Below are 26,510 nucleotides of genomic sequence, written 5' to 3' on the forward strand. Positions count from 1 at the left end.
GCGTGGCAGTTCTCTTCAAATCTCACTTCTCTGTTTCACTCATTGATTCTCAGACAGGCATTCCATCATGAAATCCCTTCTTGTTAAACTCTCACTACCTCTGACCTTCTCCCACAGCTTCCTAATCATTTACAGACCTCCTGGCTACGACAGACATTTCACAACCAACCTCTGTGACTATGTAGCCACTATTCAAACAAATCACCCCTCCCTGACTCTCCTAGGAGACTTCAATATCTGGTTGGACATTCCCACCAACTCCATGACCTGGTCACTCATCGACAGTCTTGATGCGCTCAACCTCTCCCTTCACATGAACGGTTCAACCCACTCTAAAGGGCACACCCTAGATGCCATCTTCAGCTCCCATGACCTGATACATCTAGCCCCCCCTTACCGCTCATCTGGTCCGACCACTTTATAGTCCCTTTTTCCATCCTCTCCCCTACCCCTCTCGCTAACCCCTTCCCATCTCCCCCGTCCAGCAAAAAATGCTGGAACAAAGTAAAGATCGTACTGACCTAGTCGAAGCCCTTCTACTCAGACCACCTAAAACACTCCCCCTGACAGATCTTTAACCATCGACTCCTTCGACGCATGGCTTAATTAATCACTAATTCCTCTCACCCCCTCACGCCCCTCCTCCTCACGCACCGGACCATTTCCCAAATGGTTTACTCCAGAACTGATGAATGCCAAAAAACTAAATAAATCTCTAGATTGGAAATGGCGAGCAGAAAAAAACAGTCCAAGCAGATCCGCTTTCACCTTGCACCATCGCAACTACAAAGCAGAAATACGGAGAGCCAAAAAAAACAACTACAACAATTGGATTCTCAACTGTGGAAACCGCAGCAAAGAACTCCACAAAATCAATCTGAATTTGTCAAACCCTCTTGAACCTCTTCCCAATCTGCCCCATCACAATCACTCTGCGACTCTCTATCCCTCCACTTCTACACCACCGCTCTTGACAGGACGTCTTGCCTTAAAAACAAACTGCCCCCCCCCACAACTACCAACCATCCCAATAACTCCCCGCCCCGCAGTCCCATCCCCCACCTCACCCACTTTTGACTCCTTCAGACCAATCTCCAGAGAAAAATGTCTTGACCTTCTATCAGCTAGCAAACCATCTGGCTCCCCCCTAGACCCTTGCCCTGCCTCAGTCCTCAAAGAAATATTCTCTTCCACCTGTGCAGGAGAACATGCAAGAATCATTCTAAACGACTCCCTCAGCTCTGGAATCTTTCCCAATGCCTTCAAAATTGCACATGCCAAGCCTCTTCTTAAAAAAGCATTCCTTGACCCCCTTGACCCCAAAAACTACAGACCCATCTCGAACACCAGATTCCTTGCAAAACTCATCAACCGAACAGCATACTCCCAAATAAACAACTTTGTTGAATCCAACAACCTCCTCAACCCTGCACAATCAAGCTTCAGACCGCGACATGGAACCGAAACTACTCTGGCCTCAATCTGGGACGATCTTAAGATCACCGCAGACACTTCGGGATGCGCTGCACTAATTCTGCTCGACCTGCCTGCAGCCTTCATCACAAGTAAACACTCAATCCTCCTTGACCGTCTCCACTCTCTTGGAATCCGTGGAGCCGCACTCAAATGGATCACATCCTTGCTCAACAACAGGAAACAAATAACACTCCTCTCCCCTTTTGTCCCAGCTGTTCGTTCAGTTAATACAGGGGTCCCGCAAGGTGCATGCCTATCTGCTCTCCTATTCAACCTCTATATGTCCACCCTCCCTGGAATCATCCAACTTCACAGTATCTTGTGCTACAACTATGCCAACGATAGCCAAATCATCCTTAAAATCCACAACTCAGACTCAAAACCCCCAGCCCGACCTTGCTGTCTACCTTCTAGATATCGACCATTGGATGACTTCAAACCACCTCCTCTTAAACCCCACTAAATCCAAAATCCTGGAATGCGGCAACACTTAGCTTATACCTCTTCCACTTCCTTGGCCCCCTTCCATGGGCCAATCCCCAACCCTCACAGTCACAGGACAAAACCTTGCGTGCACTATGGACTCTGGCCTAACCCTCTCCTGACAATTCAACAACGTCTCTAAAGTTGTCACTACCATCTCAAAAGTCTCAGATGCATTTTTCCCTACCTCTCCTTCCCAAACAGACTTGCTGCTGTTATGTCCATTGTAATGTCAAGACTGGACTATGCCAACTCCCTATACCTAGGAGTCCCGGCATACCACCTTAATAAACTCCAAAGGGCGCAAAACACCGCTGCTGCTAATGTGCTCCTCGCACTGGGTCCAAGAGACGACATCTCTCCAGCTCTCAGAACCCTCCATGGGCTCCCAGTCGGACGAAGAGCCACCTTCAAGAACCTGTGCAACACCCATCGTGTAGTGCACAAGACTGGGCCACTATACCTGCAAGATGAGTTAAAACCTTACCTCCCACCCCACACCCTAAGATCAAGCCCTGCCCTCCTTTTAGTGATCCCAACCACCAACCCCGTCAGGATTGGAGGATCTTCTTTCTCAGAATCGCTCCGACTGTGGAACACACTCCAATCTCACATCCGACACACCCAAGACTATCTGACATTCCACAAATTACTAAAAACATGGCTCTTTCCATAAGGCCAAGAACAACCGTTAAGATGTGTCTGAACTCCCAGCGACCCAATGACTAACTACATATTGTGACTCCCTCCTTCTATTCAATGAATACGCCTAATGATTAGGAAAAGATGGAATATATGTATATGGAAGTCATGGATGGATTGGGGTGGGTGGAGTGGATGGAGCGGATGGATGGAGTGCATGAGGTGGGTGGAATGGATGAATGAAACTGATGGATGAGGCGGATGGGTTTAGTCAACGTAGTGGACGGAGTGGATGGAGTGGATGAAATGTATGGAATGGATGAAATGGATGGAGTGGATGAAGTGAATGAAGTGAATGGAGTGCATGAGGTGGATGGAGTGGATGAGGTGGATGGAGTGGATGAAATGGATAGAATGGATGAAATTGACAGAATGGATGAAATGGATGGATGGGTTTGAATGGATGGAATGGTTGGATGGGACTGACGGAATGGACGGAATGGATGTAATGAGTGGAAAGGATGGAAGCAATGGATGGAAGCAATGGACGCATATGGATGGAATGGATGGCATAGATGCATGTGGAATGAACGAAATGTATGTATATGGAATTGATGGATGTAATAGATGGAATGTATGTATATGGAATTGATGTATGATGGAATTGTTGGAGTGGATGGAATTGATGTATGGAAGGAATTGAATGGATGGAGTGGATGAAACTGATGGATGGATGGAATGGATGGTATGGATGGAATGAAAGTGATGAAGTGATGGAGGACATCGGATTGACGGAACGAATGGATGGAATAAAAAGATGAAGAAGTGGAAGAAATGGATGCATGAATAGATAGAATGGATAAGACTGAATGTATAGATGAATGAAATGGAAGAAATGGATGGATGGATAGATATAATGTGACCGATGGATGGAATTAATGGATGATGGAAAGGGAAGAAGTGGATGGGTGCATCGACGGTATGGTTTGATAGAATGAATGGATGAAGAAATGGACAGACACCTTTATGTAATGGCTGGATGGACTGACTGAATGGATGTAATTACCCTACCCTCTAGTGTGTGCCCACCATGCCCATGTGCACCCTGCTTTCCTGTGCCCAGCCCCCTGTCGCTGTGTGTGTCTCTATGCCCTCGGCCATCCTGTTCCCCTGATGTCGCTATGTATTCCATGTATTACCCAACTCTCTCACCACCTTATGTGCCCACTGTGCCCATGTGTCTCTGGGTAGCCTGCTTTCTTGTTCCCCATGCTGTTGCTATATATCCGTACGCCCCTTACTGTCGCCATAAGCTCTGCCCCTGTCACTGTTTATCTGTATGTCGATGTGCTCCTTGCCATCCTGTTCACGTGCCTGGTATTGGGCCCCTTAACAAAGAGCCAACATATCATATCACATCGCTACGTCTACTCTCTACTATACACCATCACTCAACTAGAACACAGCTATACCTCGGATAAATTCGGCCTAGCTGCTCACATACGAACACTACCCCATGAACACCTCATCACCCTAATAAAACGCAGCAATCTGATGTCTTTCCAGCCTAGTTGCTCACCTAAGCGTCAATCAGACCTAACGCAGCCAAACCCAGTCTGGATGTCCACCTACCAGACTGCACACATCCAACTGATAACCTCGACACCACACCTAACGCTAGGATGCACTTACCATCCGGCAATTACATCAGCTGCACAGAAAAGTGGTGCGCCCAGGCACCATATGACACCATCTCACCACTGACCAGAACTGCGGTTCACAAAGGCGTTCAACCTACCAGCGCTTTCAGATCATACAAATGATATATAGAGCGCTATATAATAGCAAAGTAACATAACGTAACATAACATGCAGAGAGTGAATGTGGGCCACTTGCGCTAGGAAATCCTTGCTCCCTTAAGGTAACTAACTCCGTCCAAATGGAGCACAACTTCTGCTTTAACTTAAATGATATAATAGTGGCTTTCAAGGTAAAGAAAAATAACAAGAGCCCTGGGCCAGATTGTATCACCACTGATTTCTACATATTATTGATCGGTTCATGGGGCCCGTTGTTATGTCAAATCTTTTACCTTAATGATGAGGCTCGGATGTCACCCTTTTTCTGGAGGAAAAGCAATTATTTTCCCCATCTATGGACTATGTCCCTCAAGCTACCAACCTATTTCTCTATTAGAATATTCTTTTAAGATCCACAGGAAGCCCTTCTGAATTAGTTGGATCGATGGATTGAGAGCAATGATAGTATGGCATCCGTGCAACGAGGCTTCGCGGAAGCGGTTGGTACCCAACATCAGACACTCAATCTTTAGTTATAAGTGGGCAAATCACTTTACATAAGGCGAAAGCCAGGATTTGCTGCATTCGTGGACCGGTCTTCAGCATTTGATTCTGTGAAGAGAGCAAAGCTAGGGATAATTTTAAAAGACCTAGGAGTCCCTGAACATTTATTACATGTTTTGCTCCTGTCTCGTGCTAATAACCCTGCGATTGTATGAGGTGGCCAGGATGGAAGAACCACGAAAGCCTTTCAAGTAAGGTGTGACGACTGGCAAGGTTGTGTAGTACCCCCCACTCACTTTTGAACTTCTACACAAATACTTTATATAAGACTCTATGTGATGGTGGGGCTGATATGCCTTAGGTGGGGATATCCGCCCCACAATCTTGCTCCTGTCCCCATTCAGTCCTATGCCAGCAACAGCATTGTAATTGCTAGAAGATCTAATACCCTGAAGAATTCGTTAGATGTATATACTGATTATAGGACAGGTTTTGGTTTAAAGGTTAATGTATGTACATCGGCAGTAATGTGTTTTTCACAGGAATTAGAACATACCAGCTGTGGAGAATGTTCACTTCATGGGTTTGAGAGTTTGCCAAACCTTATCATCATGCACACACGTGACCAAGCAGACAACTAGAATCAGGCAAGTTATAGAGGTCAAACCTTTTGTCTCAACCAGTTGACTACATGGTTCATGGTTACGCAGCTAAGGCCTGTTGGCTTGCACTTCATTATTCGGCTATTTGGGGCTGTGACAAAGGAGAGTGCTTAGAAAGGGCCGAGGAATGGTTTTGCAAGTCTCTGCTTAATCTTCCCTTGTCATCCACAAATGATTCTGGCCACCTGGAGATGGGCATCCTGTATATAAGCTTTTGCTTTTAACTGGCACCTGTCTTGCTCTTGTTTTGTTAGTGTACAGAATGTTAACACTGGCATTAGTAAGATAATCATCAAAGGCATTTGGTCAAGTGACAGAGCCAACTCATTGCCATAGTGGGCAGTCTCTACTGTGCATGACTGCAGCGGACAAACATAGACCTGGCCGTAGGCGTCATACATAAAACGCCTCCTATTGGCGCTATTCCACTCCTTCTTTCGATCATCTGGTGGAGCTTGACAAAGACGTCTTACTTTCACTAAAGAAAGGTATTTTGGCTAAAGTTTGAAGTAATTGGGACACACAAGAGTGCAGTAAATTCATGACTAGGTTCCACAGAACGATCACTTGAGGCATCACTCCTTAATTACCAAACTAGGTTTTCATTGTATTCTATTAACTTCAGTAATAGCTATATGGACCACTAATTCTATTGCTGACAATCAGATGGTGAATGGCAGGTGTCCATGTTGTCTTGCCTCCCAAGAAACAGTAACACAAGTTTTGTTTGTTTGCCTAAAATACAGCGCAATCAGGCAAAGAACTTTGAAGCCTGTTCATAGGAGGCTTAGTTGGAGGCAATATGTGGCGACTCTTATTTTTACTGGTGCGACTTCTTGTGACTGTACTTGGGCTCTTTCCCAGTTTTTATCTCAGACCTTGTTCTTGAAAAGTAGATCCGTGGCAAAGTAGATAATAACTGCAATTCCCCTGGTAGATATGGTGATGTAAAATGTTATAATGCATTACTTTTTCTAATGCTGGTTGACCAATAATTGGTCCTTCATATTCTGTCATTTCAATATCTTTGATTGCAGTGTACATTTGTAATTTCTATGTACGCCGTGATGTATGGATTGAATATGAATTCATATGTCTGCAATTCCACTGTTACATGGACCCGTGTATGGCATTTTCAGAAGAAATAAAGTGCATTGACTTGACTATAAGGAAATAAACTGGCACATTGTTGCGGGAGGCCTCGTGGTTTTTTCTATACACACAGCCAGCATGACAATTGCTGTATGCTCCTGTGCAATGGTGCTGGCCTAACATCGATTTGAATTTGTCATGTATTCCGCTCAAAACAATTCCATGGCTTTTTTACATATTATTTAAAAAATGTGACCTGTAAAATGCACCACCAATTACAGATTAAATAGAAAGAATCTCGGGGGACATATAGACCCAAACCTGCCACATTATGTATGTGTTTGTTCTCTGCACTCAGACCAATTTGAGAACATTTTCTCCGGGTCTCTGGTTTAAAGATTCAGCAGCTGCAAAATAGCAACTATGTTCCCTTCAGTTGTTTACTCTGCAACCAGATACATGCGCGGGAGGGGCCTTTACAAACTACTTTAGGATGCAGAAGAAACATGGACACCCAGCGTATGCGGATAAAACTACAATCCCTACCCACTCAGGAAAGAAAAAGCAGATGTGTTGATGGGCACAGATGTAACCAGTCCCTCATTTTGTTTAGCCTGGTATGAGCTCTGAACATGTGAGGTCTACAATTACTATTCATTGCACACAAGTAAAGGTAACAGCTTTCTTTCAAAAGAAGCACTTCACATTTTTGTAATTTCAAGCATGCTGACTTCAACTAAAATTCCTCCGGAGGGCCCTTTCCCTCCCTACACCGGCCAATGTGTGCCTTCCAGCTGGCATTACAGCGCGCATATTCCCCATTTCATTTCATGTGAAGAGTCTATGTGTTTGTTTCTGGCTTATAACTTGTGTGTATCGATGCCCCTAGTGGGGGCTGGTGCCATCGAGTGCACGGAACCAGCAGCTCTCTAAACAATATATAGAACATGTTTACCCGCATTAATGCCAATCAGAAGTGATGTGTTGTTTCTCATTACATTGTTAAATATGGCACCCTTTACAACTTTGTTAAGGGTCTCTTCTGTTATACGGAACTGTAGATGCTACGCTTTATGTGTTAGCGACATTATTTGGGAGTATGGTCATTTCATCTAAAACCATTGCATCTAATGGCATTCCATCAAAAAATTCCATCTAATGCATTTTCTTTCCTTTTTTTTTCCTTTTTTGTGGGGGCAGGGGGTCCCCCCTCCCAAACCGCTGTTTTTTACCCTTCAAAATACACTTGAACAAAAATTAACCCTTTACCCCTCAAAAACATGCATTAGATGGACATTTTGTAGATGGAAACATTTCGATGGAGTAGTATTAGATGGAATATGTTTAGATCAGTTGACTAGATAACCATTTAAATGTGATTCTTGTTATATTATTGTTATCTAATCATTGATAAAATAAATGTGTGTGTGTGTGTGTGTTTGCCTGTGCGAATGATAAGGAGGCTAATGGGAGCATGCCTGTTGAAATACTTGCTTCTTTACTCTTTACATTTCAGTCACAATAACACACATGTTGGCATGTCCCGCAGTACTCGGTTATCCTCTGAAACATGACTATATGCTTATTAAGAAGGCCTGCACGGCTTCCTTAGAATATTGAGGGGATTCTAGGTAGATGTTTCAGGGTCAGTGTTTCACCCAACAGTAAAATAAACAACCTGTGTTTGACTCTTGTTTACTAATCACAGTAGATGTACATTAGTGACAGGATATGTTGAATTTTAAGTCCAGCAACAGAGGGCATTTTGTTTGCATTAGTAATTGGACAGTCTTGGTATTAATCAGCCGTGCTGAGAGGCCAAATGTCAAACATTTCATAGAAGCTCTTGCTATTGTGTAAGTAGAGGAGAACGTGTGCCACCGTTGATTTCACAGGCTCCCTTTCTTTCCATACAGGTTGGCACAGTATTCAGCGGTTCCATGACGCAGAATGTGCCTTTATTTGGTCAATTGCACCATGAAGAAAGCAGTTAGATCGCAGGTGCCATCTTGGAATGGTAGGACTCACCTGGCAAATGTATTGTTTACTTGTGTGTGTGTGTGTGTCAGCACCTTGATAATGTTTCTAGTCAGTGGGTGAGTTCCTTGTGTGTGACAACTTTGAGTGGCACCAAGCAAAACACATTGTAGTGAAGTCATCTCTGTGGTATGGTATCAGCCAATATTGACGACTACATATTAGTGGTTTTTCCATGAAGTTGTACAAACACACTGTGGGGTACAAAGAAGCAGGGAGGAGTAAGGTGTATGAGGCGTACATCACTTATCTTAATGCAGCTTGTAATACTTCTCTGTAATGCAGAGAATGCCTTTCATTGGCATGTTTCACATTGACTAAAGCAGGATTTTCAGCTGTGGTATGAATATATGTATATGTGTATAAGAAAAATGCAGTGGCATGTAATAGATTTCTAACGAATGTTGCTGGAAAATGTAATTGGAAGTGCATTTACATGGAAATGGGAAAATTATGCTGATTCAAGAAAAACTAGGCCTTTATCTTCAGCTCCCAGGCTTAGTGTTGCTTAGAAAGTCCATTTTGAATGATGCGCTTCCATTTAGGATGGCGAAAAGCAACTTGGCACACTGATGCTGGAGGTAAGGCCTCCACTCCATGGATAAACTCTGAATTCAGGGGTACAGTAAAAGGGGTGCCGATTAGTTAATCCCCTGAAATAAAAGTGGTGGAAACGCAATTACCACTACTTTTTGTACCGCACTTTCACACTCATAATGAGGCCCTAAGTTCTGAAACGCTATATAAGTCGTTCCTAAAGCAGCGGATAACACAGTGTGGAGATTGCTTGAGGATTGTGTGCTGTCCTTTTCCTTGGGCCCCCTGTGGAGCTCCTTTTAAAGATGTATTGAACGAATCTCGCCTGAAATTCGAGTCCCACATTTGATTTCTGTAAAATGTATATGTATATATTCATGAAGCAAAAACCTATATGGGAATGTATGGGACGCTTCACATAGGGGATTCAGCTAGGGGTTTACAATGAAGGGTCTGGAGTTACCAAAGGAGCTGCGATGGAAAGGGGGATCAGGGGAGTGGAGGGGCTCCAGTGGGGGAGAATTAGACCTAAGTGGAGCGATCAGCTCAGATGCACTATAGTGTGTGAACCGCAGCATCACACTATCAGCAAGAATATCTGTTTTGTGTGGCTAACTTTGATCTGTGGCATAACATGCAACAATAGATGAACACATTGCCTCATATCATCTGGGAATATTTTCGCCTTGTTAACAATTTTCAGCTGCACTGTAAATACACATTACAGGGAATCCATCTCTGTATTTTGTTTGAGATCATTTTGATTCACAGATTAGTATTTTTGCAAGAGAGTGTCATTGTTTAAATGAGATTTCACAACGCTGTGGTGGGCAGTGCTTTTGCTAAAATGGTGCAATATGTTGTACTGCACAATATCCTCTGGAGCAAGACGAATCGTCAAAGATAGCTCTCATGTCAGAAGAATTATAATGTTATGGTGACCATGTGTATTCTCACAGCATCCCCGTGCACTCGATTCTCTCCACCCAACCTTCTGCAATCATCCCGTGAGAACATACAACATGATTCAGAGGGATAAGGTAGAAGCGTCTGATCCAAACTACGCTTCATTGGTATGTAAATGAAACATGGCTGATTTCTGCAGCCTGCTTAGCTAGTGCCTGTGAGACACACGATACACAAATAAGGCTGCACATGGTGCTTGGCAATGTGATAGACATACAAAAAGTAGGAGCTTTGAGAATTCTCTTCAGTGACAAATGTATAACCGCGAGCATGGGCTAGGAAAATGTGTCTGGCTCCGAAAATATCGCGTTCAGGACTAGTTTTTCCTTTGGAGCTTTACCAACAAAATTTTAACCTGTGCATTTAAACCCCTGACCCGTGCGCTTTATTAATGCTTGTTTGCAATGCATGGGCCTCATCGTCAGTATGGTGATAAATATGTTGGGATTGCATGCTACATCCATGTACACCACATGGAGTACGTAGAATGTACTACTTGGGGCATGCTGCACTTTCTATGTACCCCATTCAATAAATATCCCAAGTGATCCCAACTCATAATTGGGTGGTACTTTATCATTTAAATGTTATTAAAGCATAAGACAACTAGTACCGCAGTTGCTACTGCCGCCTACAACATGCCTCAACATTACCATGATACAAAAAATGACGCATAGAAAGTATTCCTGGGGTAATGGCATGGATAAGTACACCATATGGTGCACACTATGTATCCCTTGCTGTAACTAACCGAATCGAACCAACTCAGAATTGGTTGCTATCTTAAAAACAAGTGTTATTTAAGAAGCCACATGTTTTACCTTTATCACCATACTCATACTGAGCTCACCGGTTTGCAGTGTTTATATCGAATCTTTTATATAGAATGAACATATATTGAATATTTTATATTGACTACCTTTATAGTGAATGCATTTAGGTGTGCGGTAAAGGGTTAAATATTTTTGGGAAATAGTCAGGGTGGGTTTTTAGGGCTGGGAAAACTGGGATTTTGTGGGGACCCCCGGCCCAAAAAAAAAGAAAGTGCATTTACTATAAAATGTTCAATATAAAATATTCGAGATATCTTCATTCATCGCTTGCAGATGTGCACTTCTTGAGATTCCAGTTACCAAATAGAGGCACGTGACCATTGCAGGAGAAAATCATGCATTGCTTATCCCATGTTGCATGTTTTGTTCTCAGTGTTTCAGGTTGAGGTCAAACATTTGAAAGCAGGTTTACCAAAAGGGAAGAGACTTGCCATCGTTTAATGTCAGTTAAAACAGCACTATAAACAGCATACACAAATTTACAGAGAAAGGGATCAATTTTAATACATTTCGAGTAAAAGGTGTCCTCTTTAAATATGGTATAAAAATAAATGCAAGAAAAAACATTGACAAAGAATGTACAGACAACAGACAAGACACAAGGATTCCTCTTCAAACGTGATGACATCAGTGAAATGAAACTGTCTGTGCTAATTCATTGTGCAATAAATGTGATGGCATCGTATGTATATTTATTCGTATATGCATATATGTTTTCATATAGTTTTTCCAGTTCATGGCGGACAGCGATTTGTAACAAAAGTTGTTTCTGGCAGAAGCATATTTTTTTTTCCCCACTGTACTTGAACTTGCAGAAAAACCAAAAAAATAAATAAAAAAAGGCATGGATCCAGCTGATATGATGGGCAACGTGAGCAGACCAAATGGAGTTATCGAAAAGGCTTGGATGTCCTCGGAGTCCACAATGCCTTCGAAAACACGAAAGTAAAAGAAAACAATTCAGATCCTTGCTCATGCAACATCCGGCCTAATGTCCTCTGAGTCTCAGGCAGTCAGTGAGCTACACGTAGGCGCTGTATAACGGTCCGAAGGGCTTCCATGCTACGAGGCCAGCCTCCTAGTTGGACTGCACTAGACTGGTGAGCCGCTTCGATGTGAGCGATTTTCCCTGAGGAAGGAAGCCAGAGGAAGAGAGGAGAAGAAAGAACAGAGGGAGAAGATGTGGTCAGTGCGGATCATCGGAAAGGATCTGAAGATAGTAGTGAGGTTACGGCTTTTGTGTATTAGACAGGCGGACAAACCACATCTTTAAACCGGCTTTCAGACTGGAAACACATAAATGCATGGATGATTGCACGAGTAAGTAAGAAAGGCAAATGAGGGTATGGTAGAAAAGGTGTTGCAGGAATTGCACCCAAGTACAATTAGATAGTGGTGGTAACTGATTGAAGGTCATCAGTAAAAACGACCACAACCTACGGAAGCTGCAGTTATTTAAAGATATCACACACATGCCATCTCTGCACATTAGGGAGTTGCAATCATGTCCTTTATTGCAAACGCTTTGCACGGGTGCTAGTGCGCTTTTGCAGGGTGTTAGCACCAGGGCAAAAACTGCCCTTGTGCAAACATCATATTCTATTACCATGGCCTTTCCATCAGGGCAATGTCTGCCCTATCACTATTACAAGTCACTTTACCGGTGAGGTAAACATTACCCTGGGGCAAAATGCATAAAAAGAATACGTTTTTTTGCACAAGGACACGATTTGCGCTTGCGCTAATGCTATGCAAAATGCCACGTACTCCGGCACAAAATGCCTGCATTAGTTCCTCGGGAACAACAGCCATTTATTACACGTGACTGGTTTAGCACTACACTCCTATAACACCAGCTGTCTTGTCATCAGTGAATACCTGCCAGACATGCTTCCACTTGAACCTTGGGCATTTCTGGCAACATTACAAGTCGGGCACACGGTCTGGTTGTCCTTGAAGGCAGCTTCAGAATTTGGAAACCGTCGCACAATGTATGCGAAACAAATGCTCCGTTGCATGCTAGCAAGTCCTGAAGTATCATCACAACACATGCATGCTGCCTCTTCCCACAAAACATAGACAGTTTCCTAATTCTTATATGTGGACTAGCCCAGTGTAGCTTCTGAATTCGAGTGTCCTATTTTTAAATGCATGTCGTATTAGTCATAAAAGAGTGGTCTTTTTAAATTAAGCTTTCTGCAGTGACAGAGTAAAGGCAAATCGAACACCCTGACAGTTGTAGAACGTAAAACTGTATTTTTATCCCAAGCCTTAAAGACTCTGTTCTTGGGCTTCTTTAGACTTCAATGACAATGTGTCCTGATTGGACAGGAAATGTGCTTGTGCTTGCAGGTCTAGTTTACCACTGACATAATACTCCTGTTCTGCAAGAGCGCACCAAGATCTCCTCTTTCTATTCTTAATATTTAAGCAATATGTACCATAGTTGGAAAGGGATTTACTGGTCGGTAACATTGGTCCTGAGCCATTACCAATTAGTAAATCCCACACACCAAGGTAAATATATTTTTCAGCTTGCACGCTGGAGCGCTAATTGCTTTTTTTAGGTGAGTTCTGTTATGCCTGTTTCGCACATGCAAAATTCCCTTTAATGAAAAAACGACAAACAAATATGGCTGCCACGAATATAGAAATTGAGTCTGCTTTCTATGTCCATGGCATCTCTGGCATTGAAGGACGAGGTACATGCAACAGGGGGGTGTTGGCAGGAAAGAGGGGCACCAGAGGGTTGAGGGAAGTGTGTTTGGGCTGGGGGAGAGCAGAGTCAGGGCCAGGGTGGAGCAGGCGGAAAAAGCAGTGCAAATGGCATTTATGTCAGCGCAAGTACAGTGTGGGTGGTATTAAGTAAAACTGGTTGTGCCTGATTGCTGTTTGCACATGCACAAATGCATGTCATGCAAGTGAAAGCATCATCAGCACCAGCACATATACATCTGCACTGTATGTGTGATGACTGTAATGCCATTTGTGCATGCATAAAATGCATTTATGCAAACAGCAACCGTGCAAATGCACTTTTTCATAATACCAGTCCTCATGTTTTGAGACCCTACCATCTCCTTTCAACGTTTACCCTTGTGCTTTTAAATATGCCCTTTAGCAGATTAATTGTGAATTAACCACTTAGTAGACACATGAATGTTCAATCAGAGCATAAGATGGACGTTTTTAGAATCCAGTGATTATGTTCTCAAATGGCCTACAGATCGCTATAGCTCCCTCATGAAAAAAGTCCAACTATCCCTAAAGTGATTGGTCCATAGGACCATGGACCTATGGACATGAAATGCACTGCGTAGGAACCATGTGCATGGAATGGACATCATAGGACCATGTACATGGAATGGACTGCCTAGGAACATGCACATGGAATGGATTGCATAGGAACCACGTGCATGTAATGGACTGCCTAGGACCATGCACATAGAAGGGAGAAGGGCCTGTACATTACTTTGTCCATGGAAAAGACAGCATAGTCCCATTCACATGGAATGCACTCTTTAGGAACCATGCACATGGAATGGCCTGTACAGGACTACGCACATTATGGAATGGACAACATAGGACCATGCACATGGAATGGACTGTCTAGGACCATGTACATGGAATGGACAACATAGGACCATGCACATGGAATGGACAACATAGGACCATGCACATGGAATGGACTGCCTAGGAACATGCACATGGAATGGACTACGTAGGACCATGCACAAGGAATGGACTACGTAGGACCATACACAAGGAATGGACTGCGTAGGACCATGTACATGTTATGGCCTGCACAGCACTACGCACATGGTATGGACAACATAGGACCATGCACATGGAATGGACTGTCTAGGACCATGCACATGGAATGGACTGCGTAGGACCATGCACAAGGAATAGACTGCCTAGGACCATGCACATATAATGAACTGCACAGGACCATGCACATGGAATAGACAACATAGGACCAGGAACATGGAATGGACTCGTAGGACCATGCACAAGGAATGGACTGCGTAGGACCATGCACATGGAATGGACTGCCTAGGACCATGCACATGGAATGGGCTGCGTAGGACCATGCACAGGGAATGGACTGCATAGGACCATGCACATGGAAAGGACTGCCTAGGACCATGCACATGGAAAGGACTGCCTAGGACCGTGCACATGGAATGGACTGTGTAGGACCATGCACATGGAGTGGACTGCGTAGGACCATGCGCAAGGAATGGACTGCATAGGACCATGCACATGGAAAGGACTGCCTAGGACCATGTACATGGAATGGACTGCGCAGGACCATGCACATGGAATGGACAACATAGGACCATGAACATGGAATGGACTCCCTAGGAACATGCACATGGAATAGACTGCGTAGGACCATGCACAAGGAATGGACTGCGTAGGACCATGCACATGGAATGGACTGCGTAGGACTATGCACATGGAATGGACTGCATAGGACTATGCGCATGGTTCGGTCTCTTAGACTGTTCTGGTCTGCTGTGCCTTACAGCCATGGCCAATCAATTAGGCCTAAGGTGCCAGTGTGCCCAGGGGCAAGTAACAAACCAGATTGCATGTATTGTTCTGGTGCTGGGCAATCTTGCACAAGTGCAGGGATGCTTTGGAATAACATTGCCCTTACCAAGCAGAGTAACTAGGACATTTTCATGCGCAGTTCAAAGAAGAGGTTTTGCAGCATTGCTCAGGACTGGTGCAAAATTGGCCACTTGACTTATATTAGTCTTACATTTGAATGTAGGCATCAGAATTGTACATTGGTCATATTGGCTAAGAGGCAGTGACTGCAGTTTTGGCTGCACCATCAGGTCACTTTAATCTTTTGACTGCCCTTAGGCCTTAACGAAGAAGAGGTCGTATTTTGCCTGTATTGCGTGTGTGTGGGAACAATACGCCCTATCCCTCAAACCGCCCTACTAAAACTTATTTTTCGCTTCAGCGTATTGTGCCACAGGGGAAGTGCTTTCAAAAAGTCATACAACTTCCTAGTAGCACTGTGTGCAATTTACCCGACTCCTAGGTTTACATATTGTTAGGCAAAAGTGTATGCAGTATCCTGTGGGAGACTGCACTAGCCCTGTCCTCTTGGCAATAGTTAACCCAACCTTTGGTATAAGCATGTAATACACAAGTTGGTAGAGTGACTGAGCAGCCAGGCTTATCTCAAGAGGGGCCTACGTGACCTCTAGAGATGCAACATAGAGTTCCACAGTGACAAGTATCCAGATAAACACTTACACTCAAGGTTTCTTGATTAAACAATTATTTATTAATTCAACAGTCAGTTGATTAAGCCTTCCTTATAATTATATAACACTTACAATATACTTCAAAAATACACACTCTCAGTTTCAATAAATCAGTAGATACCCATTTGGGATAGCACACAGACACTCCCTAGACCCTGAGGTGACTTAAATAACTAGGACACTGTGGACATTGGTGTATCCCAGGTACAATTAGAGCAATACTGAATTTGGTGTCAACAGGAAAAGTTCAGGGAATAACACAATGGTTAACAAATATTCTTAAGCAGGTAAGTACGTTTGAACCCCTAATGCAAGGTAAATTAACCCTTTCCCAGCTACACAAGTTATAGAATGTGTGACTTTTTGGAGGAATAGTTAAAACACAAAGTCAGAGGTTAGAAGAGTCTTTCAGGGAGCCAGGACAGCCAAAAAAGTAAAAAGTCTTGCACAATGTCTTAGAAATCTTTGTAGAAAATGAAATCACTTTATGGCCACAAGCTGGGAGGCTTGTGAAGGGCAAAGCTGCAAGCAGCTCTGCAAAAGCAACCAAGGCAAGTCTCAACCGAGAGCTAGCAAGACCATACAACAAGAGGTAAGTGCCCCTTTGTTCACAGTCCCTTAGGTCTGAAGAAATTGGTTCCAGCTGGCTTCTGTTCCTGTTGTAGGTCTGCAGATCCTGTTGTTCCTGGGCCTCAGTCATGGGGACAAGAGGGAGGACATCTGGGGACTCCTGCACTACGGTTTGAAGGTCGGCGGCAGCAATGGGCAAACATTCGATCAGCAGCACTTCGTGGTTGAGTAACTGTGGTTCTCGGATACCTTATGGACTTTCCTCACATCTGGTGTCCAGCACTCTGTTGAGGTGGCACAGGCTTGGTCAGTCCTGCTTCATGGGAGTCCAGAGGATTTTCCTGGAGCTCGGGCCTGACTTAAAGACGACACACTCGATTCTGGTGTTCCTCTTCCTGAAAATCGGTTCCCGCAGCAGCAATGGAAGTACAGACAGCTCTGAGAGGATTTCCGGATGAGCTTGTCTTGGGGTTGATTGGTCCCACCAACCCAAGGGGAGAAGTTGTCCTTTGCAGGGCTTCTCTAGTTGAGGTGAACTCGGAAATTCAGCACTGCAGCAGGGCTTCACCAAGCAAACCAACGGTCCAGGAGTTGCAGCAAGCATCTCTTCCAAGTTCTTCTTCGGATTCCTTTGTCCAGTGGTCAACTCTGCCTTCTGTCCAAAAGTCCTTGCCTTTTATGCAGGTTTCTCGCATTAATTCGCAGACTAGCTGTCAATTACACAGCAGGGTGGCTGTCCTCCAAGGACAGCCAGCAGGCCAATCACCTTTGGGTGCATTCCTGTAACCAAGGAGACTAAGCACAGGGAGTTTCGGGAACCTTCCTCGCTTCCTGCCCTGCCAGACATGCTGGAGACAGAGGCAGGCTTCACCAGTGAATCCCGCCAAAGCCAAAACAAACAAAGGGACCAAACCTGGTTTGGCAAGCAGAGTTAATCTCAAGAAGGACTTTTCCCAAAAGACATGGTGAAAATAGAAGGCTGGGGCCATTTTGACAAAATGGGCACCCATGGGTGCTTTACTACAGCTGCAATTGCAGCCCACGGTAGAAACACTGAATGGTAGAAATAAGTAAGCCACTGCCACCCGCCACGAATTGTAGATAGGGTAACATAAAAATGGTACATGAGAAACTAGATAAAGGGGATACTAAGTAACCCCTCCAGCACCCTATTGTAAGATAGTGTGTGCTGGGTCTAGAAAGTTACAGCATGTAAGTAAAGTCAGTTTCACTTCACTGCTCTTCGAAACAGTAGTTTCACCAAGAGAAGGTATTTAACCCTTTGGGAAATATAAGAGACTTCCCTGTGCCACTGCACGAAAGGTGCTCTGTGTGTCACAATGCGAAGAGGATGCCTATGGAGTTTGTCAGACTCCAAAACCAAAAGAAACGCAGAGTTGAAATCACAGAAAAATACACCAGAGAGTGGAACAAAAGGTCTCACTCTCTCACGACCAAAACTAAAAGTCTTAAAGTCCAGCAAAAGAGCTGGGGGTCTCTAAGATAGAAGGGAATTGCCACATTTCTGAGAATTCTCCCTAACACATATAGGGCCTCATTACAACCCTGGCGGTAGGCACGGCAGCGGCCGGAGTGGCATTTTTTCCAGCGCCAAGAAATGGGCAATTACCAGGTCATTAGGGCCTTGCCGGACCCAGTATTTGCCCATTGCTGGGTGCCGGAAAAAATTCTTCTCCATTCCTATTTGAGCCAATGGGAATGGGGACGCCGGATGCACAGGCACCGTTATCAATGGTGCCTGTGCATCCGAAATGCTGTGCTCGCGGGTGCTGTTCCACCCGCCAGGTCAGACCTGGCTGAATGAAAGGCACCCGCGAGCACAACTCAGAGTTTGCCAGTTCGGATACAACTGTACCGGCAAGCTTACCTGTACTGCTGTATCCAGACCAGCAAGCTCGTAATGAGGCCCATAGACACACCTGACGTATATATGTTTACCAGCTTCTTGTCCATCTGTTGCTCCCCTACTGTTTCCAGCTGGACTTCGATTTTCTTTTTGTGCAATCGCCATTTATTGCTCTAAACTTACCGGGCACATTGGTATTCAAATCAGATATTTCTATGGCTCTGAACACGCCTTATAGCTTTTGATAAACATTGAAGTATGCCCCCGGACTGGGATGTTAGGGTGCTTGGAAAATGCATTGCTCTTGCTTTAGAGAGTAATCGCTACAGCTCCTGATGCTCATGCTTTGTTCTGCGGGCACAGCTTTGTCCGAGATGCAGCCTTTGCAGCAGGTGACCCCAGCTGCAACACGGCACAGGATCACGCAACATGGTTGCGAGGTGACGTCACCGCAGTGCAGACTAAGAGGGATGCTTCGGGAAACTAGTGTGTGGGCAATAGATGGAATATTTTCCAAATTATAGAAGAAAAGGCACATAAGTGCTAGGGATGGGGTGAAGCAAGATAATTCCGAATTTATCATAGGGCAACAAATGAATAAGGATAAGGTTAAGCTGCCAACACGAGGTATCTGGTGTTAACGTCGAAAATAAAAGTTTGAAAGAAAGTGTGAAAACACAAAAGTGTGAAAACCGAAATGGAGAAAAAGTTTGAAAAAGTATGTGAAATGAATGCAGTAGGGAAATGGTTCAGAAGATGAGGGAGGACGAGAGAGGGCAGCAGAAAGAAGGCTTCTGCCCTCGCCCCTCTCTCTTGCTGATCTGCTTCTCTCGGCACCGTGCACCTGGCCACCCTCTGTTCTCCGGGCCTAGGTACCTGCTCACCCTGCCACCCTCCTTCACTGCCTCTGGGTCACCCCTTGCACTGGGGTCTGTATCTGTACCCTTACAGACCCCACCCCCTTTTGTTTTTCTTTCTGAATTTATCAGACATACCCTGTCAGCTGCCTTAAACATAGTACTTGCCACAAGCTGGCTGCACTACCACTGTTTGTTGCCTTTATTATTTATTTATTATTAGTTATTTATTATTATTTAAGTGTTTCTCCTCTGCTCCGCACTTTCCACTTCTCCCCCCTTCCATGCACTTTTCCCCTTTTCCCTTTCCCATACACTTGCGCATTCTCAATGTCACTGTGCCTAGTAAGATCAATGTTTTGTCCTCCCCTCTTCCCCTCCCTTGCCTTGTTGCGCCCAGAAACACTTGTGTACGAGCGCAATATAAATAAAATATCATGTCATTAGCATGCCATTAAGAAAATACATCTATCAAAAAATACATATGTTCACACTTTCATTTTTAAACTTAAAAGAAGAGAATACAAAAAGTGTGTGCTTTTGAATTTCATTTTCAAGATTTAATTTTCAAAACTTGGCGTTTCAAATGTAGGGGTTTTAAATTTATCACCTATATAATCCTGCAACTTCTTACTGCAACTAGGTTTAAAATAAGTGATTTCGGTATTCTGCCATTACATCGCAGAATATTTAAACGAAGGCCATTACATCGAAATCTTTTTAGCACATTTTGCAGCAATGCATATGGGGGAGTTGGATCAGGGTATTAAGGTGGGGGGATGTGATGGGCTGTGGGGGTCTCCAAACGCATTGATTTGTAGTAAAATATGTTTTCAAAAGTTATGCAATGTTAAGATATGATGTTATAATGCAGGGGATCAGTGTCGTCTTGCTTCCAAGGCGAGCACGTTGCCCCTGAGCTATCCTCCCGACAGAGTTTTGCGAAAATATTCATTAAGAAATCATATAGATCGAGTTATATCAAGTACAGGTTTGTTTTTGTAGAAGTCGATGGCACGTTTGAGCGGACCAGGGGGTTCATAACCCAAAGGGCAACAAAGAGAAAATGATATTGAGTTAATGTTAATGTTAAAGGCCATTTGTACCACGCACTATCACCACCGGAGTGGTCCCCTGGCGCTCTGGTGGCTCTGAAAGAGGGAGGGAGGGTGGGTTAGTGGGGGGAGGATGGAAAAGTGCTAGAGCGCAGTGATGTGCTGTTGGCGGCCTCAGCCCAGTGGGTCTGTTGGCTGGGCCGGGGGTGTTTGCGGACTGTAATCGTCGTGTACTGTTGTGCGAGTCTATGTGTGTTGTTTGTTTTGTTGTTGCAGTGTAGTGAAGTTTGTGCAGTTTGTTGTGCTGTAGGTTTCTGATTGTGTTTGTTTTGGAGTTTGAGAGGTGTATGCAGAGGAGGAAAATTGTTAGTGGAATTGGTTAGTTGGCATCTCTATCCTGAATTGAAGAGTTGGGCTTGCGTAATCTCTCACAGATGGGGTGCGTGTGCACCCTGGCCTCTGGTTCGGTCTGGGCTCGTTCTGAATTCGAGGCCCATTCACATTTCGCTGCCACCTCCAGCAGGCTCCCGAACAACCCTGCATTTTCCTCACTCCCACTGACATGGCCAGTGCACCTGCCAGTGTCCACACCTCAGTTAGTATCGACAGTTCCACAACCCAGTGATATCTAGTAGCAGTTAGGGCGGTTGAAGATGTCGGTTTAGAGTTGGCTGGGGATGTTGATTCTGTCTCCCTGGGTGTCGCTTGTGTTCCACTCTGCCCTGCGTCACCCGTCCAGGTGGCATTGGTTCTTCTCAGTCGGTTCTGGGGGCTTGTCAGTGTCCTTTCCGGTTTAGTCATTCCTTTCCTTTCTGGTGTTTCCGTTTTTAGTCTGTTGTATTGAAAAGCCAGGTGTTTGGTAATTTCCTGGCTTTTAGGTGATCTTTGATGTTTCGTATTTCTTTTGGGATGTTGTTCCAGGTTTTCGTGGCTAGGCGGTGCCTCTGAATTGTTTCTTGATGTATGGTTTTAGTTCCAGGCTGATTTCGTTGCTTGACCTGAGGGGTCTTGTTGGTTTGTAGATTGTTATTTTCTTTTGCATGTTGTTAGAGTGAGAATACGTTACTACCAGTTATCGGAAAGGATGACGTGTGATCCTCCGATCATAATGTTTAAGGGCATAAAGTGAACTTGTCTTCCATTTCAGAAATAAGATTTTAGTTTTATTTATCAAACTGTCTAATGTATCATCCAGCAGGTAATTTCGCTGACAACAACTAGAAGGAAGCCGAACATGATGAAGCTAGAAATGTTTATCATTTGAAAGAAGGAATTAAAGCAGAAATAGAAAAGGAACAACAAATGGGTGAAAGATAATGACAGAGAGAAAGAGTGAGAAGAGAAATGAAACAAAGAAAAAGAAAAAAGAACGAAACACAAAAGAATTTAAAATCTAAATGGGCGAATGGAAATAAACACAAAGTGAGAGAAAAACGACGTAAGGAAGTATATGGATAGATGACAGATGGACAGAAATAAAGGAAAACAATTGGAAGATAGAATGCAACAAATAAAGATAGAACATATGAAACACAAAGAAAGAACAAAAAGGCGAGCAAGAAAGAGAGATAAAGAAAAAAGGAATGGACATGGAAATGCAGACGGATAATGAAAGGGAATAACATGTTAAATAAAGAAAGAAAATGATAGAAGAACGGACACGATGAAGGACGGACAAGAAGAAAATTAAAGAAGAAAATAAGAATGCAGAGCAAAATAATGAAAAAGAATGAGTAACACATGTATAAAAAATAGAAGATAAGGGATAGAAAGAAGGAAAGTAGGTGGAACTTTGCAATCGCAATGCGATGGACAACTTCGCATTGCAAATCACCATTAATTGTACATGTACTTCTTGTGAATGAGTCAATTTCGGAATTAAATTTTTGTGCTTGAGAGTTGAAACATGTTTCATATAGTTATGTCCATTATTAATATGTGTTAACCGTAGCCATTGCCTCTCACTGCAGTAGAAAGTGCCCTGCAGTGACCAGTCAAGTCAGGAGGCATGGTATCCTCTGAGGCAGTGGCAGATGGCTGCATCCAGGTTCCAACTGGTGAGCTTATATTCGGGGGAACTTAACATTGTTCACAGGTCTATTACTGTTCTCCAAGGTGCCACTGGTAACTATTTCCATATTTTAAAATAAAATGATTCATGACAGTTCTCCTTTAATCTGGGACAAACAAGTAATCATGTGGCATTTAAAAATTAGTACACTTAGATGATATTCATTTTTTTTCCTTCCCAAAACGTACTGAGATCTCCAGAATGTTATGTGATATCCCTGTGTTACATGCCAGGGATTCTGCAAAAAGAGGAATGACTAATGGCAGAGAGACTTTTAGTATTATGTTTGGCATAGGGTTGTCATGTTTTCACTACATTCAAATACAAGCATGGGGATGGCTCTTGGTAACAGAGGGTGAACTGCAGGCTTTTCTCCTTCCCTATCCACCAAGTTCTCACCTTGTAGGCAGATCAAATAAGTGTTCATCAAGGCTAGAGTGCTCGGATACTTTAACCACCTATAATGCCGAATAGCTAGACTGAAGGCTTTTTTAGTTAAAACGCAAATGTGAGTCTATTTTCAATTAATCTTTTTGTGCTGTATAGCAAAATAAAAGCAGAATACTGTCATGTAATTGGTTACTTATAACGCGCTTAATACCCAGATGTTTCTAAGCATGGACCCAGGTTCTAACCCGTGTTGCTCCGCATCGCCTTGCTTCCAAGGCGAGCACGTTGCCCCTGCGCTATCCTTCCAAGAGCTAGCTGTGAGCTAGGACACTTTTGTGGCTGTGCAACAGAGGGCACTACATCACTGAAACAGGTGTACGTGTCGTTCCATGACGGTGTGCTGCACGCTTCCTGACCTTGGGTCTGCACTAAAAACATTGTTAGTGACATCAGACCCCCCCCACCCAACAGTGTAGCTGCTCATAACTAAATGTCATCTACCTGATTGTTGTGTCCCGTGGCAACCAGTATGCCTGGGGTGCACGGGTGCGTCCCCAGGGCCCAGAACAGAGACGCGAACACAAGTTGTGCTTTGGTCGGTCCCTCTCGTGCACTTCCTTGCGTGCCGAGACAGAGCCTTATTTATTCCCCAGGGGTGATGATGTGTTCTGTCATCACGCCTTAGAGTGGCCACGCTGCACTCCTTTTCCATAACAAACAAATGCAAATGAACCATAACCATAACAGGCTTTTAAGTGCATTGTTAACCAACCAACAGAAACATTACAGTTACATTTCACGCCTCAGTCATCACCGCCTACCATCAGCCATCTATTGTATAATCTTCCAGGTATGTTAGCCGGCATCTGGACTCAGGAACACGGTACCGCCTCTGGCTCTCTTGTGCTTCGGGTTCTCTTTTCTGTCCCTCAGAGTTATTGTTCTCACTTTCTGGCTCTCTCTCTCTGTCAGACAGCACTGGTCATCAACTTCACTCTCTCATCTCCAACCTCAGCATTTTCCATCCTCCCTTCCATGGACGCTTCCCCAAGGGGCAGAAGAGCCTGTACGTTTCTGAAAGAAACAAGAGTTCGGGGTGATCGTTCCTTGTCCATCTGACGCTGTTACCATGGACCCCTTGACATCAGCCACATGGAGTGGCTTTGGCTTGTATGTAAAGGACATCTTCCAGGTGGGATACTGTGATCATACCAACACCACATCTCTGAGCTGCTTCACAGAGTAGTATTGGAATATTCCTCGGCGATTCTCACATTCAATGGCCCTCTCCCATTCCTCCTGCACGTCCTCATTGTCAATCACTCCTGACGATCTCTTCTCATGATCTGGGATTTACCCACAGGAGCATCTCTGAAACAGTGCTCCTCCTGGAGCCAAGCTTGTGGAGCAATGGGGTGTTGTGCAGTACTCCAGAAGGAACTGGTAAAACACCCTTTTGTCACATAGGCCTTGGCCATGCGCTGCCCGGAAGACCTTTTCTAACAAGCGCATAAAACGTTCTGCCTCCCCATTTACTTTAGGCCACACAGGGTTGATATTCTTATGACACCCCCACCCCCCAGTCCTATAGGAACTCTGAGAACCCTGCACTTTGAAGCGGAGCCCATTATCCAAGCATACGACTCTCTTTAGTCCGTGGGTGGCGTAGATCTTCTACATTACTGGTATTAGATCATGGCTTGTAGTCGATGCAACAAACCCCACTTCCGGATAACGAGACCACTGACCCACTACTACCATGAAACGGGAGTCTCGGTTGGTAGACCCAAATTCCATTTGCACACATTCCTACGTCATTTCACTTCTGGCCATGCATCAAGGGCAGCCGCCTGGTACCATACACATGCTTTCACAAAATTGTCCACCATCTACTCCAAAGCCGGAAACCAAACCTTCAGACGCAACCAAGCCTTTGTCTTTGTCTTGGCAGCACCTTGATGGCCTTAGTGTGCCAGTTCGATAACCTTCTGCACCAGGGAGGCAGGTACCACCATTCTTGACCCTCGCAACAGGAGACCATCTTCGTGAATGTGAGCTCACCTTTTACACGCCATAGCTGCTCTAGCATTGTCCTTGCATCCTGTGTTTGTCTTTTGAGGTTGGTCAGCAAACCTTTCAACTCACCCTGGGTCACTGCCTCGCGGAGAATCTTGAAACACTACTCCTTTTAACGATTTTACCCTCAACTCTTCCACTGCCATTGAGCTAGAAACGGCCCCTTCTGTGACCAGCCTAATGAAATTCTATGTTTCTTCTTCGTCACTGATCGTGTTCTTTGAGCTTCTTACCAGGTGCCTGGAGAGATAATCGGCAGCGTTATAGTTTCCGGGTCGCTACACCATAGTCACATTATATTGTTGCAGGGCTAAAAGAAGTCACTTTTCAGTCTGGGCAGGGGGTGTTGATGACGAGCCCGCCATGATGGGAATAAGAGGTTTTTGGTCACTCAACGCCCGCACAGATTTTCCAAATATATAAAAGTGATAGTGGCAACATCCCCTTAGCACGTCCAATGCCTCATGCTCGATTTGAGAATAGCACAGTAACAAAAATCGTTCCTATTAGTTATAAAGTATCTTATTATTCAGCCTCAGTGGCTGTGTACTGGGAGTTCTATATGATTTGCGTGGATTCACTTATGAGACAGTGAGGGTATACTTGCAGTCCACCAAGATTAAAGATGGTCCTCCATTGTCACATCCAGGTTCCGCCAACGGTCCGTTTGGAACAGATGGAGAAGGATTATCCCGATTCTTCAGATTCCTACCGAGATGGCGCCCAGTGTTCCAAGCACCAGTCTAGTTTTGCCTAACATGATGACGCCTTGTGTTCAGTGCAACAGTGTAGTTTTCACAAACCTTCCTGCTCCTGCCCTCACCTAAAGTCAACAATGCATATATGTGATGGCAAACAGGAGAACGGCACGTCGCTACTCTCCAAAGTTAGTTCACTTCGTGAGTATACACGCTACCTCCTTTGCTTCTCTCTGGATTCTGATTCTTTATTCAAATTCACTCTGATGCCCCTTCGTTGTTTAGCGACTACGGGAATATGCTAACATGAACTCTCTCCAGTTCAACCCATCTCCACTTCGCAACAGTCTGCCAGTCGCCTGGGTATGTAATCTCTCCCTATCCAAACATTTTCAAGAGCCACACACTCACCTTATTTCCCTTTCAGAATTACTCTCCATACTCTTGCTCTTCCGGACAGTTTTGGAATCCCGCCTGAGCATTCTGGACCATGCATAATATTCCTGGTACGTTTCTTTGCTCTTGCATTGCATGACACCATCAACATCTTGAGTACTGACATTTACCTCTCCTGCAGCATGACAGCTGCATCAACTGATCCTT

The 26,510-nt window shown here is 44.3% G+C and overlaps 1 protein-coding gene across 4 annotated transcripts in view; it reads right to left on the minus strand.

Moving 5' to 3' along the window:
- Window positions 1-11,451: 11,451 nt before the first annotated feature.
- RGS7 (regulator of G protein signaling 7) overlaps window positions 11,452-26,510 on the minus strand; it is a 2,057,596-nt gene continuing 2,042,537 nt past the window's right edge. For 2 of the 4 annotated variants that reach the window (XM_069607898.1, XM_069607900.1), the window contains one exon: window positions 12,076-12,161. Coding sequence is in view for 2 of the 4 variants with exons in the window: in XM_069607899.1 (XP_069464000.1) it covers window positions 12,111-12,161 (51 nt within the window). In the remaining 2 variants the exon portion in view is untranslated. Of the gene's footprint in view, window positions 12,162-26,510 lie in introns of all 4 variants that reach the window. The other 2 variants (XM_069607899.1, XM_069607897.1) reach the window with 2 other exon arrangements.

Source organism: Ambystoma mexicanum, chromosome 4q (genome assembly GCF_040938575.1).
Source record: "Ambystoma mexicanum isolate Mex_15411 chromosome 4q, UKY_AmexF1_1, whole genome shotgun sequence".
NCBI classification, from domain to species: Eukaryota; Metazoa; Chordata; class Amphibia; order Caudata; family Ambystomatidae; genus Ambystoma; species Ambystoma mexicanum.